Source organism: Pseudorca crassidens, chromosome 1 (genome assembly GCF_039906515.1).
Source record: "Pseudorca crassidens isolate mPseCra1 chromosome 1, mPseCra1.hap1, whole genome shotgun sequence".
Classification (NCBI taxonomy): Eukaryota; Metazoa; Chordata; class Mammalia; order Artiodactyla; family Delphinidae; genus Pseudorca; species Pseudorca crassidens.
This window is the reverse complement of record NC_090296.1, coordinates 71,882,438-71,900,297: the sequence shown is the minus strand read 5'-3', so window position 1 is coordinate 71,900,297 and position 17,860 is coordinate 71,882,438. Positions and strand designations below refer to the sequence as shown.

Below are 17,860 nucleotides of genomic sequence, written 5' to 3'. Positions count from 1 at the left end.
CTCTACAGGTTCTAAGTATCTAAAATAAGTCCATTGCTCTAAAGATTAGGCCCATAGTATTTAATCATTCTAGAATTAAATTACCTTTTGCAAATCTTCTCATTTTATTTTTTCCTACAGCATCTAGTATTTTTATATATTCAAAGGTGTAACATTCTAAATACAAAATTGAATTTACTCAATACTATAAGAGAGATTCACTAATATTTTATATTTTCAACAAAGCAACCCCCAAATCAATATGATCTTAATTACATTTACTGTCCTCAAGGGCACATTCACACAAAACAAAATCACATATACTGTTGTTCTTGCTATTATAGTATTAGATGAATCTTAAATATTTAATATGTAAGTAATATTTAATATGTAAGGAATTTGAATATAGCATTAAGTTTATACACTGATTATAACAAAATATAGACATATCATAAAAGAGAATTTTACCGTAATGGCAATCAAGAATTTTTGTGATGACTCACGGAAAATATGAATACTTGTTAAAGAATGTAAAGCAATAAATCAGACCCCTAAAAGACACTCTTAGTAAAACTATATCACTAAATTCTCTTAGATCTTTCATGGAAGCTGCATGAATTAAAGTGTTTAAGGCCTTCACAGAAGTAATCAAAAAATTTAACTTGAAAAACAAGTCTTATGAATCATCATCTATATTACTAAATATCTAGCTTTATCATTCAGTACACTATGACTCTTTTTGACTAACAGAAAAAGAATTTTCAGAAGTCTTAGTATCTTGAAAAATATCATTAAAGCAACTATTAAATATTCTGTATGCCACCTGCTTTATTCTTACTGAAGCCCTGATTGATACTTTTAATGTACAAGAATGAAGGAGAGACTAATGAATTATGTTAATTTTTGAGAGTCTTAATATAAAGAAGCCCATATGCTTCATATGCAATTTAATCTGCTTAAATATTATAAAATCATGTCCCTAGTTTTTATCTCAACCATACGGGTGAAAAACAAACAAAGCTCTGCATACATTCAGGTGTATCACAGAGCATATTTTTTGGCTATGTAAGTAAAAATATCCACATAGCTGAAATAGGAAGGACACCTTAGAACCTCCATAAGTCCATTAACCAAAAGAGGTGATTTGCTGAAAACACATTCCTATATATAATAAATATCATTTGTAATTATCTACTAAAAATATGAACCTATATAAAAAGGCATTTATAAAGTATGAAAGAATACATACGAAATTATTTATATTAATTATCCTAAAGGATGAGGAGAGGTTAACTTTCTCTGTATTGCCTACATTTTATAATAATCAGTTGTTATGAGAAAAAAATTTTTGAAAAAATCCTTATACCAATGTTTCCTTTTTGCCACCCCATTAATGTAATTTATTTTACATTAAAATCTTTGCTGTAAACTTAGTATTATTAAATGTAACAAACACGGGAAGAAGAAGATGAAAAAAGATAAGTCATAAAATGCTTACTATATGTCAGGTATTATGTGACATGCTTTTACATTTTTTCCTTTTGTGATACCTAGACCAACATTTTATAACTATGCAAGAAGTACTAATCACACACAGATGAGAAAATTAGAGGTCCAAGAAGATTAAATGATTTGACCAAAATCATACAACTAGTTAGGTGGGAGAGCTCGGATTCAAACTCTGCTCTGTCTGACGCCACATGTTCTCTAGGAGTCTTGTATTCCATCTCACATCCCCATAAAGCATTAAAAAGTACTGAATTGATTTGATATTTTCTTAATACACTCCACTGTGTAATATCCAAAGCATATTATCTTCATAAAAACTTTGATTATATTAAGTACTATCACAGTGATTTGACTAGACCTTACTAACCTTAAGTCTACAGTTTAACAAATCTCTACAGCAGTGGTTATATATGATTTAAAATGTGAAAGACAAATCTTATAATGCTAAATGAAGAATAATCAAATGATTTCATGTAAAAAACTTCGTAGACAAGGCAAAATTTCAAACTCTCCTAATGTCTAATAGCAATATGAAGACAGGAAATACCTAGACGATATCAAGGTTCTAGGTTTACAGAGGTCTGGTCAGAACAGAAAACTTGTTTTTAGTCTCTATTTTGCTGAATTATTACAGTTTCACTTTCAATGGCAAAACTGAAATTTGAAGCATTTCCAGATGAACAGGGAAAATTATCAATCCATAAAAAATATCTAAGTATTTCTCAGTGATGGGTCAAATGTGGCAGTTTGGTGAATCTTACCTAAATTTTGAATACTGTATTTTTTAACTCAAATTTATAAGCAGTCTGATGCAAAGAGTTATAGAATAACAGTAAACAAACAGGTTCATCATTAACTTTCTATATCACAAATCATTTTAACTTGCACTATCTTATTTTCCTCAACTGTAAAACAGATATAAGAATTCCTGCCTATACTAACATTTTAAGCAGAGATGTAAGATCAAATTAAGGCATGATTAGCAAATTACTTTTATGTACTGCTTACTTACTTTTATTAAGTTTTAGTTATACAGTTCTAGACTTTTAAAAACAAGACTATCATTTTTCCCATTAATGGTCAAGAGATAGTTTAAATATGTACATAAAGAAAATCAGAGCCTGGCTCTGATTAAAAGATACTTAATTTAGCTAACTGTTACTTGAAATGTTTCCTAAACCCAAAATTTCTTCAAAGTTTTCCTCAAACAGAATTGTATTTGTTCTGCATATTTTAAGTAGTCAAAAAATGTACATAGTCCTTACCTACATTATTTATCCCTTTCATTTAGGGAAATTATCCTGCTCACAATGCAGTTTCTACTTATTTTTAATGTAATCCGCTGAAGTATTTGAAGGGTTTTCAGAAAAAAATTTAATAAAAGCAATATTTTAAAAAAATCAAAGAAAAAAATTTGTTCAAGAAAACTGGAATATGATTTCAGAGTGCAGTCATACTGTCATAAAGGGGCAATATTTATTGCAGTTTGCTTTAAATGGTTTTATAAATGGTATATAGACATAGAACCTCAAGGCTTTTCCTATTAATATATATACATCTTCTAAAAATAAAAACACCATTTTCAATTCTTAATTATTTTACTAAACCATTTTGGTTATACCAAATAGATCATTCCTTAACAAAAATACATGATTACATTTCACATTCATAATCATCTGTCAAACTATATACTGCTTACTTGTAATTCTCATTAATTTTCACAAACTTTAGAGAATAAGTTAGTTACTAAGAGGGATCCCATGTAGATAATTTCAATGGCAAAAAAATCTGCCATTGGGCTGAAAACAAGGATTTACAAAGTAAAGGGTCTATCAGCATATAAAGCCCACCAGCAAAAGACTATAAAATAAAAGTAGCAACCGTAAAATTACTAATCTTACTAATACAGTACATTAAACATGCCATTTGAGATATATGCCAACCTAAACTACCACATATGGCATATTTAGCTTATTATCACAGTTTGTGTTTTCACATCTAGAGTCATTCTAGTTTCTAAATAAGATGTCAAATATACCAGTGTAGCTAAAAATGTGATAAAGCTTTCAAAGTAACATACCTTTCCTTAAACAGAATAGGTACACACTTCAGAAGAAACAATGTCAAACATTACTGTAAAGAAAACATGGCTGGAAATTTTCAGTTGAGAATATACGTGTAAATGTAAAATAGAATATCATCTTAAAGGCAGAATTCGTAAAAGATGTTCAATTTAAATAAATGTCACTTTGAAACAATTCACAAACCCAAAGTTTCTTCACAGATTTTCTCAGAAGGAATTGTATTGGTTCTGCAATGCATGCAGTCACCTTACCTATATTATTTATCCCTTAAAGAACAAGTTACCATGCCATGATATGCACATCAATTTGAAGGCAATGAGACTCTGCTTATGCTTCCTTTTTAATATTGAAGTCAACCTTGAGTTATATAACTGGTATTATTGAATTATGAATAGCATTTAAATAAAGATTACACAATGAATATTTTTATTTCAAATTCCCATCTGGTGCTTAATGTCACTTCAGCTGTTCAATTTTTTAATGTTTCTCTACACAACTAGCCAATAATTTCACAAATAAATATAAATGCTAAATAGATTTTTAATCTCATTTTCTAAATGTAGAACAGTGCCATATTTTTCACAGTGACTTTTTAAACTCATCTGGATTTGACAGATTATCAATTAAGACTAATTTTCATATGAAATAAATATTTATCAATGATGGAGAATCCTGCTGAATCTCAATCATCAATTGAAATGCCAAACAAAATAATTATACGACAGAGAATCCACTAACAATGAATAATGAAAGTTTCAACTTTCATTTTCATTGACATAACACACACCAATTTCTCTATCACATACCAAAACTTTAGTGTTTGAACACTGCCAAAAAATTAAAATTCACACATTAAAATTGCATACGTTGTGCAAATCACTAATTTTCATCAAATTAAAAATAAATGTTCATATACCAAGAGAGCTAGAAACTAGGCCTACATACTCATAATTTAAGGAATGAGAAAATTTTTATCAGATGTATGATTCTAAACAGCTATTAATCAAAGGCAAACTAGTAAAAGAAACCATTTGAGTCATTAACTTTAAATGCACCTGCATAGACAACAGGTTATATAAGAGTGAACAAATGTCAAAAACGGATTTCTATCTCCAGAGCTTTCCTGAATACAGCAAAACATTCCTCACTGACATTTTCATTCACTAGGTTCCACACTTTTTTTTTTCCTACCCTCAGCACATAGTTGCTTAATAAAAAGATAGCTTTCATATTTAACATTTCTTTTATCTCTAGTAGTTTTCTCCTTTCTTTCTAAACAAATTAGTCTTCTCTTTAATTCTACTTATATAACCGAGGCAGAAAGCCAGACTCCCCAATCTACTATTTAACTCTGTTTTTAGATAACTAGGGCAATCCTTCCTCCAAGGTACAAGTATCACTATTTATATTTATACAAATACATATATTTTAATTACAGTACCACTGTCATTCATCTTATAGACATAACAAATGTACTTTTTCTTTAAAATATTTCTTCCTATTGAATGTCTCCAAATTAAATATATTTCCATCAAACTCTTTTCTTTTACATTTTTAATACATTTTCTCTTATCTGTACAAATATCGATAGTATCTCCCTACTCCCACTCTCTGCCCACAGCAATATCTACTTTGTATCCCAGTAATACCAAACTACTTTTGGACCCCTGCATATACCAGGAATTTTTCATAACTCCATGGATATATATATTGTCTCTGCTTCAAATGACCTTCCACTCTTGTGCACCAAGCAAATTAAAATTCAACCCTCAAAACTCTGTCAGCTCCTCCTTGAAGTCTTTTTTGAAGTATATCCTCTTCTCTCAAGATCTTGCCACTGACACAGGCAGTTTCAACTTCAAGACATAATTCTATCATTATACAATTATCAAATTTCATTATAACCAGGTATTTATCTTTATTGTTTCTTATTGCTCCCTTGCTTGAGAGTAAGAACTTCAGAAAACTGTATATCTCGTTCTAACCCCAAAGGGAACGCATAAATGTCCATCAGAATGTTAAAATCTGGCCATGGTGGCAGAGAAGGGCAGGGGAAGCAGCCAAGTAAACACTTAGAGTTATTTTAACCCATTATTCTCCATCAGCTTTTTTTTTTCTCCATCGGCTTTTTAAAAAATAAATCGAATTTATAAAAATGTAAGGGACTAAGCCTGAAACTAAATATACTTATTAAATCTTAGAAGTTTCATTGGTTTATTGCAGCGAAAATCAAACAATGTATTAATACAAGATAAACACTAATATTTCATACATTTCTCTAAATTCTGTTTAAAAAGTATTTAAAAAACTTTGAAGAAAACCAAATTCAATAACTTTCCTATTAATTTCAAATAAAGTATTTGAGTTAGTCAAGCTCAAAGCATATAAATTCCAATCTACTACATAGTTGGTATACTCGTCTCCTGAGTAAATAAGAAAATTTAATAGTCCAGCTTCTAAAAGTCCTAATGTATTTATACATGTTTACTTCCCCACTATAGGTGAGGAAGGAGATATTAAAATATATTAAAAACAAAACATTTACTAATCATATTTTTAATAAAGTAACCTCAATTTAGTGGTTAGTAATCTTTGATTTTCAAGGTATCTCAAGAAAAGTCATCAGTAGATTGTTCCTTACTGCACAGGTAGCCATGTGGCAATAAGTAAACTGTAATGTGATATAACTATCAAATCTTGTAATATAGGTACTTTGTATTACTTTATTAATAAATATTAGTTAAGCTCATGTTTCTTAAGACAGAGTATTTTTAAATTGATCTTCATCTGGGAGACGGCTTTTAAGTACTCTCCATAATACTAGCTTTCAGTTTTCTGAAAGTTTCAGGACAACATGCTAAATAGAAAACAAAATCCTACTCTTCTTTCATAAGAAAGAAAGAAAGACCTGGCCCATATTTGTCTTAACACTTCTATGGTCTTTCCTTGTTTGTTTGAATTTTGAACTCATTAGTTTACTTATCCGAAATACAGATGTTTCACTCACACATATACCCACACACACACACCCCTAAGTAAACTAGAAATATAATACAAAATTAAAGATGAATTGCCTTCTACATTCATTGTATTGATATCACCCCCACTGAAGTAAACTAGAAATATAATGAAAAACTACAGATTGCCTTCTATATCCACCACATTCACAGATGAAGCCTCAGATTGGTCATTCATTCAATCACACATTCATTCATTTATATTTCAAATGCCACAGATGTTTAAAGCACTGGGCTATATGCTGAACATACAGCAGGCATGAAGGATGACATAAATTCCTTCGTATCAATGAAGCTTAATTCTACTATTCAACTGTAGTAAGTAAAGACTATGACAAATTTTTTTGTTTTAATTTAAATCCGTGAAGGAAAAATATCTTCAAAATCACATTAAGTGATTTTTATAATTATGTTAGAAAGTAGCCCTTAAGCCTATAATGCAACGCAAAGAGCATCAGAATTCTAATTAACCGAGAAGTGGACCAATTTGATGAAATGGATAGACAAAAAAGAGAAAATAATTATGTTTTAAAATTAATAATTATTATATATCTTCATTTGTACTTAGATTGCCTTACAATTACGCTCATGCTTATTTCTTAATCATAATACTCTGCCTTTTTAAAACCAACTGTTACGAATACCTAGCCAAATATGCAATACTTAAGGAAATTATATGTCATAAAAATATGGAAAATATACATATCCCCAAAAACAGAACTTGACTTAGAAAGTCTATATAATTTTTTTTAGCAATGTCAATACTCTGTTTAACCAAAAATGAAGAAATTAAAAAGTTGAGCTAAGGAACAAAGGAAGGAAGAAAAAAAGAAGGGAAAAAAAAAAACTTCATAAATGAAGTAACAAAGCTGTAGAAATCAAATAACCCTGAACACTGCCATTTTCAAACAGTACAATTATGAAAATACAGAAATGACCAGGTTATATTCCGGGCAATATAATCTACCATATCTTTGTTTCTTAACATATGGTAATGATAAAGAGTACCTGTCTTTGGCCTTTCAGTGTAGCAAATCAACAACAACAAAAATTACTGTAAAATACCTACTGTGCTTTCAACTTAGTTTAAAAAAGCGGGGGTGGGGGTAGGAGTATTTATTTTAAAACTAGGAGAGAGAAGAAGTGAAGACTTATTTCCTCAGAGAGGCACATTCAAAAAGAGGAGGGAAAAAAAAAAAAAGTAAAGCAAAATAAAAAGAGAATGAAGTATCTACTATAATTGTACCACAAATTCAGAAAACGTATTTAAAAGTTGCAGGACAATTATTTGCCTATATCACTCTTGGTATCTTGGTTTTCTCAACTATTAAATGAAGATTCTGGAAGAGATCGCACCTAAGCACCATTTCTTTCATCTAGTTCCACAATTCCATTATTTTTCCAATCCCTTTAAACGAAAAAAAAAAGCCTCTTCAATACTCCTAAGTGTCCTCACTAAATCATTGACAGATATCACAGATGCAATATAAAAAATATTTTTAAACAAAACTTAAGGACACAGTAACAATCAAAGCACAACATTTTAGGGTGAAGTAAAACATACCCATATTACTTTACAAAGAAAAGATCCTTCGTAATACTTCTAAGTCATAATGACCATAGGACACCTGGACTCATAGGAAGCAGCTCATAAATACTTATATTGACAAGAGAAAAACTTCCAGACAGATTTCAGAGTGAAGACTGAAACTAGATTTTTTTTAAAAAAGTACTTCTCTGACTTAAAAAAATTAATTAGTCTTAGAAAATTAAAAACACAGGAGTTATACAAAGAATAATTAAAACTATGTATGTGAACGAAAGGTCTCCAAGTAGAAGCTCAACTGCTTCCAACAATAATTCCTTCAAAAACAAGTATTTCAAGAATGGATATAACCAAAATTGAAAAGCTGCAGTTATTCAAAAATATTTAGTAACATAAAACAAAAATACATACTGAATTCTCTACTATTGTGTTAATAAAATGCACTACCCCTTTCCTTCTTTTCTGTCCTTCCCTCTATCTACTAAATCTTAAAATAAAGTCACCACCCAATCTAAGTACTAGAGCAGCAAATTATTAACAATTTAAATGAAGACAACTTTCTTCAAGGTAAGAATGATTTCTAAAAATTCAATCAAACTGAGAGTAGCATTTATTATATCTATCCTAGAGGAAATGCAGGATTTGAACTCTTAATTAGTAAGTTCGTTGTGTGAAAATTTATCCTACAATAAAATTATGGGGCCTTCATCGTGTAACTGTTCTCAAAAATCTTTCAAAGAGAAAGAAAAGTTATTCTTCAAAGCTTCAAAAAGTATGCTAAGTTTCACAAGGAAAGTAAGAAACACTACAGTCTAAAACTTAAAAATTACTGAGTTCAGAATAAAATTCATTGGATATGACAAATATACTGAACATCAGTAAGACATAAAACAGGTCTTAAAATAAGAAAAATATTAATTTTAAATATCAATTATTAAATGAGTATAAAAATGGTAAAAAATGTTTTATTTTCCACACCAAATAATCTTACCTGAATCATTTTGCTGTTAAAAAACTCAAGATACTGATTTCATTTTTCATCTGGTCCTGTCAACGATGCTATGACAGGCCCTGCAGGAAGCAGCAAAAGATCAATGATGGAGTGCAGATATTATGTGTTTTCATGATCAAGTTTGTCATGGAAAAGGATATCCATATAGTGGTTTGAAACTTAGCAAATGTTGAAAATATCTCAAAAAGTTTGTTAGTTACATAGTAATCTTTACTTTCTATTTTCTAGTCTCAAAATGTTTATTCTTATTCAATATCTTCTTTATCAAAACTTCTTAAATGTGTAATTTTAAAGAATATTTTTATATTGATGAGAATTAATAAGAAAACAACATTCCACAATGTCAAAAATGAAAAATCTTGATTGAAAAATGAAATATGTTTAAAAGTGGAGGAATGATTCTCTCCACTTCTAGAGATGATTATTTTAATCTTATTTTCCACAATTACTATAATTACCAATAAATTACCTATTATTCATAATCTAATTAAGATAAAATTTAGAAGCTTTTTCTTACAAACAGTAACTTCAGAATCAAATAGTTATTGGCCACTCTGGTAAAAATTCCTTCAATAAAAGTATATAGATTACAAAAAATCTGCAAACTCCAAAACTTAATTACTCTTGGGTAATTGACAAGTTGTAGTCAATGGATACCAAAAAATTCAATTTAGTAAAACTAATAAAAAAGTCAAAATAATAAAACTGCTTCACGAAGACTCTAAATGATATTTTTAAATTCTGAATTATTTTAAAATAGTATAGCACTTTGCCAGATTTAATTTAAAGACATTTTTTCCGTTCAAAGGCCAACTGATAAACAGGACTGTGATGAGACATCTACATTAATTGGGAACACTATTAGAACATACAAGAAACTTCTATATGTGTCATGGAAGCATACTGTCAGTATTTCAAATAGATCAAAAAATTTAAAACAAAAGAAATGAATTATTGACTTTTTTAGAGTTTTTATTTAATCAAATTTTAATTTACTCATAATAAATTGTGGTAAAGAACCACTTCAACAGCACTCCTATATTAAGCTGAAGCATCCTAAAAACATTTTTAACATACTATGCCTGTCTTGTGTGTTGGAACACGTCAAAACACTCAGCAAAGTTTGCCTGTCAAAGTCCCTAACATGCTAAAAAGATACAACTGAATTTTACACAGGTTCTTTCTCTTATAAAAATAAATAAATAAATGTTAATCTAAGATAATAAAAAAAGAACTACAATGTACTTCCACTTATTTCCACTCACTCATAATCTGAAAATATACTTGTGGAATAGCGAACTTAAAATACTTCCTACTTAAGGTTATTTTCTCTTTATTTCTACACCTAAAGCCCCTATCTCCTTTTCATGTAGATTCTATCAGATTCATGGAAATCATTTTAGTTTTAAATACTTCCATATAAAAAATGGAAAATGTGATGCCGTATCTTTAAAGAATAGGATGAAGAAAACAGAAATTTTACCAATCCAAGCATCAGGAAGTATTGAAAAGTACTGCTTCATTTCTTGCATGTTACATTTTATACCGTGACACTTCAGTCTCTGAGGGTCAGGTTAATTAAGCTCCATAGCAGCTGCAATGCAATGTGAGACACATACTGCTATGGTTCCCACCAATCCAGTCCAATTACCTGTAGTATTCCAGCACTGGACAAGTGACAACCAACCTCTTCTTTCTAGTCACTTGCTTCCACTGGTCTACCGATAAATGTTAGAACAAACTAACCTCTTTTTGGAAAAGACTGCAAAGCTGAATGCACCTGCTGCAGGCTGCAATGATGAGTCCCAGAGAGATGTTTGTCAGTCAGATCTCTGCAGATGTTGTTTAACTTTATGCTAGAGCTTCATCCAAAGATGGAAATGAGATGGCAATCAAGTACAAACCTCCCACCCTCATCCCCCCCAATTTTATTCTGAAAAGCTGCACTTGCTCATAAAAGTTATCCTTTAAAACACAGCTCCACTAAACTGGAAACAACTGAGACTAAACTCTAAGTAAAAAAAAAAAAAATTATTAGGTGCTGAATTTTAGTTAACAAGTGGCATAAGTGTGTTCAGCGAATGCTATTTGTAATATTTAAGAGCAAAAATTAATTATCTTAAGCCAGAGCAAAACAAAACAAAAGAACCAAACTATAAAAAGACATGTTTCTAACTGGTGGTTTCTTGCTCGGTTTTTAGTGATACCACATACTCCTTAGAGTTCCCAAGACACAGATCGTTTTTCCTCTTTGTATATTATACGAAACACCTTCAATACATAAATATTGAACTATTTCACCAACTGTGCTCACTATTTTTAAACTATTCCTGAAATCCTTTGGGGGTGATATTTGCAAGACAATGTTGTTAGACATACTATATTACCTTAAAATGTCACAAATTTTAAATGAGCTATTTTTCCAAAATCTAGAAGGCTTCAAATAGCACATTTCAAAGTGACATTGTGCTATATAATTCATGAAAACACTGACACTGTAAAGCCATAACTTACTAAATCGATAATAGAAGATATAACATCCAGATGAAATTAAAAAAAGAATCAAATAAAATGAATAGCTAAGATTTTTAATGCTAATTCAATCTTTCTAAAAAATTTCATACCACAAAACATTTGCTTTCATGGGTTAAGTATAAAAATTATAACTTTCGGAAAGTACAATTATAATATAGATTGTGCTATGCTAATTCCTTCATGTGCTGAGATTTCCCATTGCTTAAAATGAGAAATAAAGTATTAAAAATGCAGCAAATTTTCAGACAGATATTAATGTATAAGTGAAAGCTTATGGCTCCTCCCACAACTGAGGATAGAGACAGACAAAACATAAAATAACCCACAACCATAGGCAGTATGACAAACATAAATATTACAACTCAAGAGTGTCAGCAACTCTTTGACAATACTAAAACCAAAGGTATAGCACAGTGTAATGACAGCTACCCTATTAAATTCAACAATATTGGAAATTATACTTCATTTTCTACTTGTTACAATTATATTTACCTGCTAATTTTGCCTTAAAATATATGCCAGCAAATTTCTAAGATGCAAAGCAACTTAGATCAAAGAAAAGAGTATAGACTGCAACTTTCAGAAGCTATAACAAAAGTATTCACATTGTACTACCAATACAATAATACTCTTCCTTCAACAATGTAGACAAAAGTGATCTATTCCAAACTTCATAAACTCCTCTTATTTCCAAAAGAATTATCATTCTTATACAATCCCAACCCTAATGGTTAAATTGGCCACTGAATTTTCCCCATGTCAAAATTAAGGCAGTGTGGGGTATTTCCTTCACTAAAAGAAAATTTCACTTACATTCTGCTTTTTCATGATTTTTAAAGATTTCACATATAAATAGTTTGTGATTTTTTAAAAAAGCATCACCCAAGTTGGATAGTGATAAATTAAGATACAATAAATCTAGGAATAATGAGCTCAAATTTTAATTTAAGGACCAAAAAAGGAAATAATTTATATTAAATGTGATCCAGTTTTATAGCCACAAGTATGAAAACAGTTTAAAACACACACAAATACATGCTAAGATTATAGAGAATTCCTGTTTGATATAATGAATATCTCCAGTGTCATATAATGGAATAAAATAGGTACACTATGAAATGTTCTAAAATCTAAGGCATACATGAAAATATTTATTTTATATATCCTTTACTATCCCCAATGAATAATGTATTCAATAAATTTTCCCAATTATCTACCTGAACCATTCATTAAATGATTTTAACAGATAAAATCAATCTATTAACAAAACCAAACACATCTTCAGATGCCAAATAAAGGAATAAAAGAATACTGTCCTATTGCCATCCTGAAAATGCATACAGTAATGTATTTCCCAAAATGAGAAAGCTGTTTTTTAATTAAAAGGCATTAACTTTGGGTAACCTACTTATAAAAAGGATATATAAATAAATCAAATTAGGTTTCTTTAATCAAGTAAGAATAAAAGATATATTCATAAACCACAGGTAATAAGTTAGTATTTTGTAAGATTTAGATTTTTAGTAATAGATAAATGAATTACACAACACAGCAAAAAAAATGAATCTACTTATCGATCTTTTTTTCCGATTACAGTAATTGATAAATGCACTTTACAATCCTCATCATACAATTTCCCCAAATTATTTTATTTTATATGACATGCTAAAATACACAATGTAATATACAGTTCTATAAATTCTAAATTCGTACCAATTAATGTGCAAAAACTATTTTCTTCATCTCAACCATAAATATTAAAAATTATTCAGAAAAGCAAGGTTGCTTAAGAGCTTACTTAAGCAATGTCTGTACTTTGTAATATATACCCTGAAGAAAGTTTTTCTCAAATACACCAGTATTTTAAGTGAACCTTCTGAAAACAATTGCATTGTTTTAAAGCTTAGGTATTTGAGAAAATCCATTAAGTTATACAACTGAAGTGCACTTATCCCCAAATATTCTGTCTTACAAATAAGAAACAGAAAAATGCTTCATGAAATAAACATCGGGCATATTCATTGTAATGGAATATGAGTCATAAGTACATATATGAAACACACAAAAAAGGACTTTAATTACTGCATAATCCTACAAGAAAGTCCTCATAACTAGGCAGTATAAATCACAGCTTTATAATTTAGTTCATTTGAGATGAGCAAGGTAAGTATCCCTTAAATATATCTGAGCAAGAGAAGTTGAAAGTAGCTCAGAGGCTGCTATGTTGAAGAATACCAGGACCTCAGATAATTCCACAGGCTTATGGTCAAGTATGAACAGAAAGACTATTAAAGTCTGTCAGAAGAGAGATGTATCTGTCTGAACAGGTAATAACCTAGCTAAAATTGTATTTACATACAAAGTGTTCAGAATTATTAAAGCTTCTTATAAATTACAGGGCTTTTTTTATCCTTACAATTGATTCCATAGTTTGTGACTGGTTTCCACCTGTTACAGGCAGAGTATAAGCCTTCTTTTATCCAGACATTTCAACTCACATTTGATCAGGTTACGTCACTACACACACAAAATTTTATTCAACGCATTCCAGTTTTCCATTTTTTCCAACGGATATTCTTGCTCTATATGAATAACATGCCTCAGAACTATAAATAAAATAAGCAATTTCAATGTAATAAGAAAAAAATACACAACTGTGGACTAAAAACAAAAGATCTAATTCTAGTTGCACCCTTTCCAACCCACTGAAAATACACTATATTCAAATGAAAAGGCATTTAATTTACTATTTGGAATATCCTTGATAAACACCAATTTTCTGTAACATCCCTGCACATCTGATACCCTCATGTATAATGCAAAAAAAGCTATTTCATTTTCATCTATTGACAGTGAATTTAATTTACCATTGCAGCTCTTTTCCTAGAACTATAACATTATTAATTCTGCAATCAAGCTCTTTTGAATGCTTTTATTTGCACTAAGGATTTTCACAATTCCACATTTTTTTCATCATAACATACCTTTTAAATATAAGAATGTGAATATGTCGGCAAACTTTCTTAATGCATAAGGAAAGTTTCAGAGACAAGGAAAGCCATCTACAAAACTACACTCACAGAAAACAAACTTTCGTAGGACATATCTAATAGATTACACCTTAGTTTAATAAATGTAATGTTTACCAAACATACTACATTTAATTTACATAACTAAATGACAGTTCCAACCATTCTAAAACCCTCTTATGCAGTACAGTGGTCCACTTTCTACCACCAAGCGATTGGCTATGAAAAAGAAATCCTCCAAATGTTTTGCTTACATTCATACCAGATGTCTTTGCTGTACTAAAGAACTCTTACTGAATTAGATCACTGAAAGCAAATCAGCTTTTCTTTCCTACCAAGAAAAAAAATAAGCAGTGTTGGTCCCCTCAGCACTGAATAAATATTTTTTATGGCCATAAATATGAAATAACCAAAAAAAAACTGCAGAAGCTACATGTAGGTAAAAGCAAATCAATTAATGTTTTATCTAGGAGATACACTATTAAACTTAAAATCCATATATTAAGTAGCAAAATGATTTTAAAAAGATAAAGATAAATGCATAGTACTATAAACAGTTTAAATTTAAAAAACACACTGAAAAGTTATAAAAAAAAAATTATACCACCTAGGAAACTTGCCATATTCCACTGGGTTACAGTACCTACAGTACCACACAAACTGTTAATATATTCTGATCAAATACAGCTCTTAATACAGCTCTTAAGTAACACAAATTTTGAAGCATTATTTTACTTCTTACATAATAATATATTTCCTTGTCACAGTTATATTAAAAACACAATATTTTAAAAATCTGAAGAGGCAGCACTTGTCCTCTTCACTCCAGGGCCAACAAACAAAGCAATGAAGCAGAAAGAGGTACATAATGGATTTAGAAAGTAAATGGTCCATTCTTTAAGAAGCCTTTCTACCCACTCTTCTGAATTCACTCTAGTCTAATTGTCATTACAATTATTTCTGAAAACTTCAGAAGAACCCTATTTCCTGATGCCAGCTGTCTAGGTTTCTATCTTTAAATTTTAGAGTTTTTTTCCCTAATTAGAAAGAAGTATTTAGAAATACCCAGAAGATTCATCTCAAAATTGGTCTACATCATACAGAATATCAATTACAGAAACAAAACATAACCAAGAGTGAAAATACTCTTAAAATTTTTCCACAAATACTCTAATACATCAAATAAATAAACAGTCTACACTATTAAGAATTTTTTCAATACAGCACACAACACAGGTAGATCTTTTATTTCCTTGGGGATTTATCAAACAATCTCTTCACCATTGCACCTACCTGGGTAAAAATCTTTGGACTTAGACAGCTTGATGGTGGCTCCAGTTTCTTTTTGCAACTGAACAATTGTCTGTCCTCCCTTCCCAATTATAGATCCAGCAGCATAACTAGGTATGAGAACCTTTAGAAAATACTGGCCGTCTTCTGAAAAATGCAAGGAAATATACTTCGTTAACACAATAATTTTAAACTTTGTATCCTCCCTCCACCCTCAAGAGAGAAAAAGAGCGATTAAAACATTGGGCATACAGCTGCAGGAAATATGGGGTTAATTTTTTTTTTTTTTTAAAGAACGAAAATAAGCCAATTACACTGAAAAATAAATATGTACGAAATGTTTCCCATTCTGTAGAATTTATACTTTCAAACTTGGAATTAAAATCTAAACATGTTCTATTATTTTGCAGCACTGTAGAAACTGATGACTAAATTCCAGTTGTTATTCCAAACATGGAAGTCTTCCAATTCTATCTGTAGTTACTATGGTAAAACAAAATGAACTGACCCTTTAACAAAACTTCAGAGATTTACACCATGACAAACCTTAACATATTGCAAAATAAATAAATAAAAAGACAGTAAATAGTGATGAGCTATATTTGTTTAACATGAGCAAACACATAAGGACTACAATTAGCCATTGCCTATATCCTACCTAAAGTATGCAAAACAACCATTCTCCTACCAAATAATCCACCCAAACTGTAGGGTGTATTCCAAGCCTTCAATAATTGCCAGGAAATAACTCAAAGTGATGTGGACTGCCAAATCTCACTAATCCTGGAGTATTTCTTTAGCACTCCTTAGTCTACTATGATCTCGTTTAAGCTCATTAATTAAAGGACCTTAAGAAGAATTTTGCCAATACTAAAAAGCTTAGGAGTCATTTACATCAAATACACTTAAAAGTGACCAGATAATGTTCCTTCCCCAAAAGAATCACAATTATTAAAACGAAGGGGGTAGATTAACCAAGAAAGATTGAAATGTTTTAAAAAAATAAACCCAACTCCATAAACTTTAATTTCCGTCAAACTGATCATGTCTTAAATAGGAAACATCCCAGTAAATCCAGCTTCCTTATGTGAATGAACGTTCCAAATTTTTCGAGTGTGCCATTCGCAAGACCCCCATCCGTCTCTAATGTACGTGCTGTAGATAAATTCACCTCTGCCTCGATGCATTGGGTGCATTGTTAAGATGACTCCAGTGCAAATGAAGAAGCGATACCGGTCCCGTTAAAACTCATCTTCCCAAGAAGCGCAGGATGTTAACTAACAAGTCAGAGTACCAGACACCCCCACCCTCGTATGCACACCCCTGAAGACAAATCAGTGAAATATTTGCACCGACAATGTAAGTGCGGTAAGAGTATGCACTCTTCCAGATTTTGCATACTACTTGTGGCCCAAACCAAGGGGATGAAGAGAGCAAAACTCTCCGGTGCCCCAATCATTTGCTCTCCGCTACCCAAGTGCCATTTATTTATTTATTTAATCAGACTGTTAAATGCAGCGCGCATCTTCGGGCGGCCATCACCTCACTCGGGGTCATCCTCCTCCTCCTTAACGGACCCCCTTGCCCAGGTCTAGGATATTTAAATGGTCAGCCTTTCAACCGATTAAATGGAAAGATAGGTCTATTCCGAAAAACCGGTCGCCATTTTGATGAATGATAAACATAGAAATGGAAATGTGTCGGGGCCGGCGAGATGCGGGGCAGGTGCAGGGGAGGGGGCGCGAGGCAGGGCGCGGGAGCCGCCGGGTTCGGGCTGGAGGTGTCCGGGCCGCGGGAGGGAGGGAGGGAGGGCGGCGGGAGGGAGGGAGGCAGGGGCGGGCGGCGGGGGATGGGGCCAG

At 31.1% G+C, this 17,860-nt stretch overlaps 1 protein-coding gene across 6 annotated transcripts in view; it reads right to left on the bottom strand.

The window, feature by feature from the left end:
* Positions 1 to 17,860, bottom strand: part of NOVA1 (NOVA alternative splicing regulator 1) — a 142,098-nt gene that overhangs the window by 123,399 nt on the left and 839 nt on the right. For 3 of the 6 annotated variants that reach the window (XM_067738867.1, XM_067738858.1, XM_067738918.1), the window contains exon 2: positions 16,005 to 16,148. In XM_067738867.1, the coding sequence (XP_067594968.1) occupies positions 16,005 to 16,148 (144 nt within the window). Of the gene's footprint in view, positions 1 to 9,126; positions 9,239 to 16,004; positions 16,149 to 17,172; positions 17,468 to 17,860 lie in introns of those variants that run through there. The other 3 variants (XM_067738885.1, XM_067738877.1, XM_067738909.1) reach the window with 3 other exon arrangements.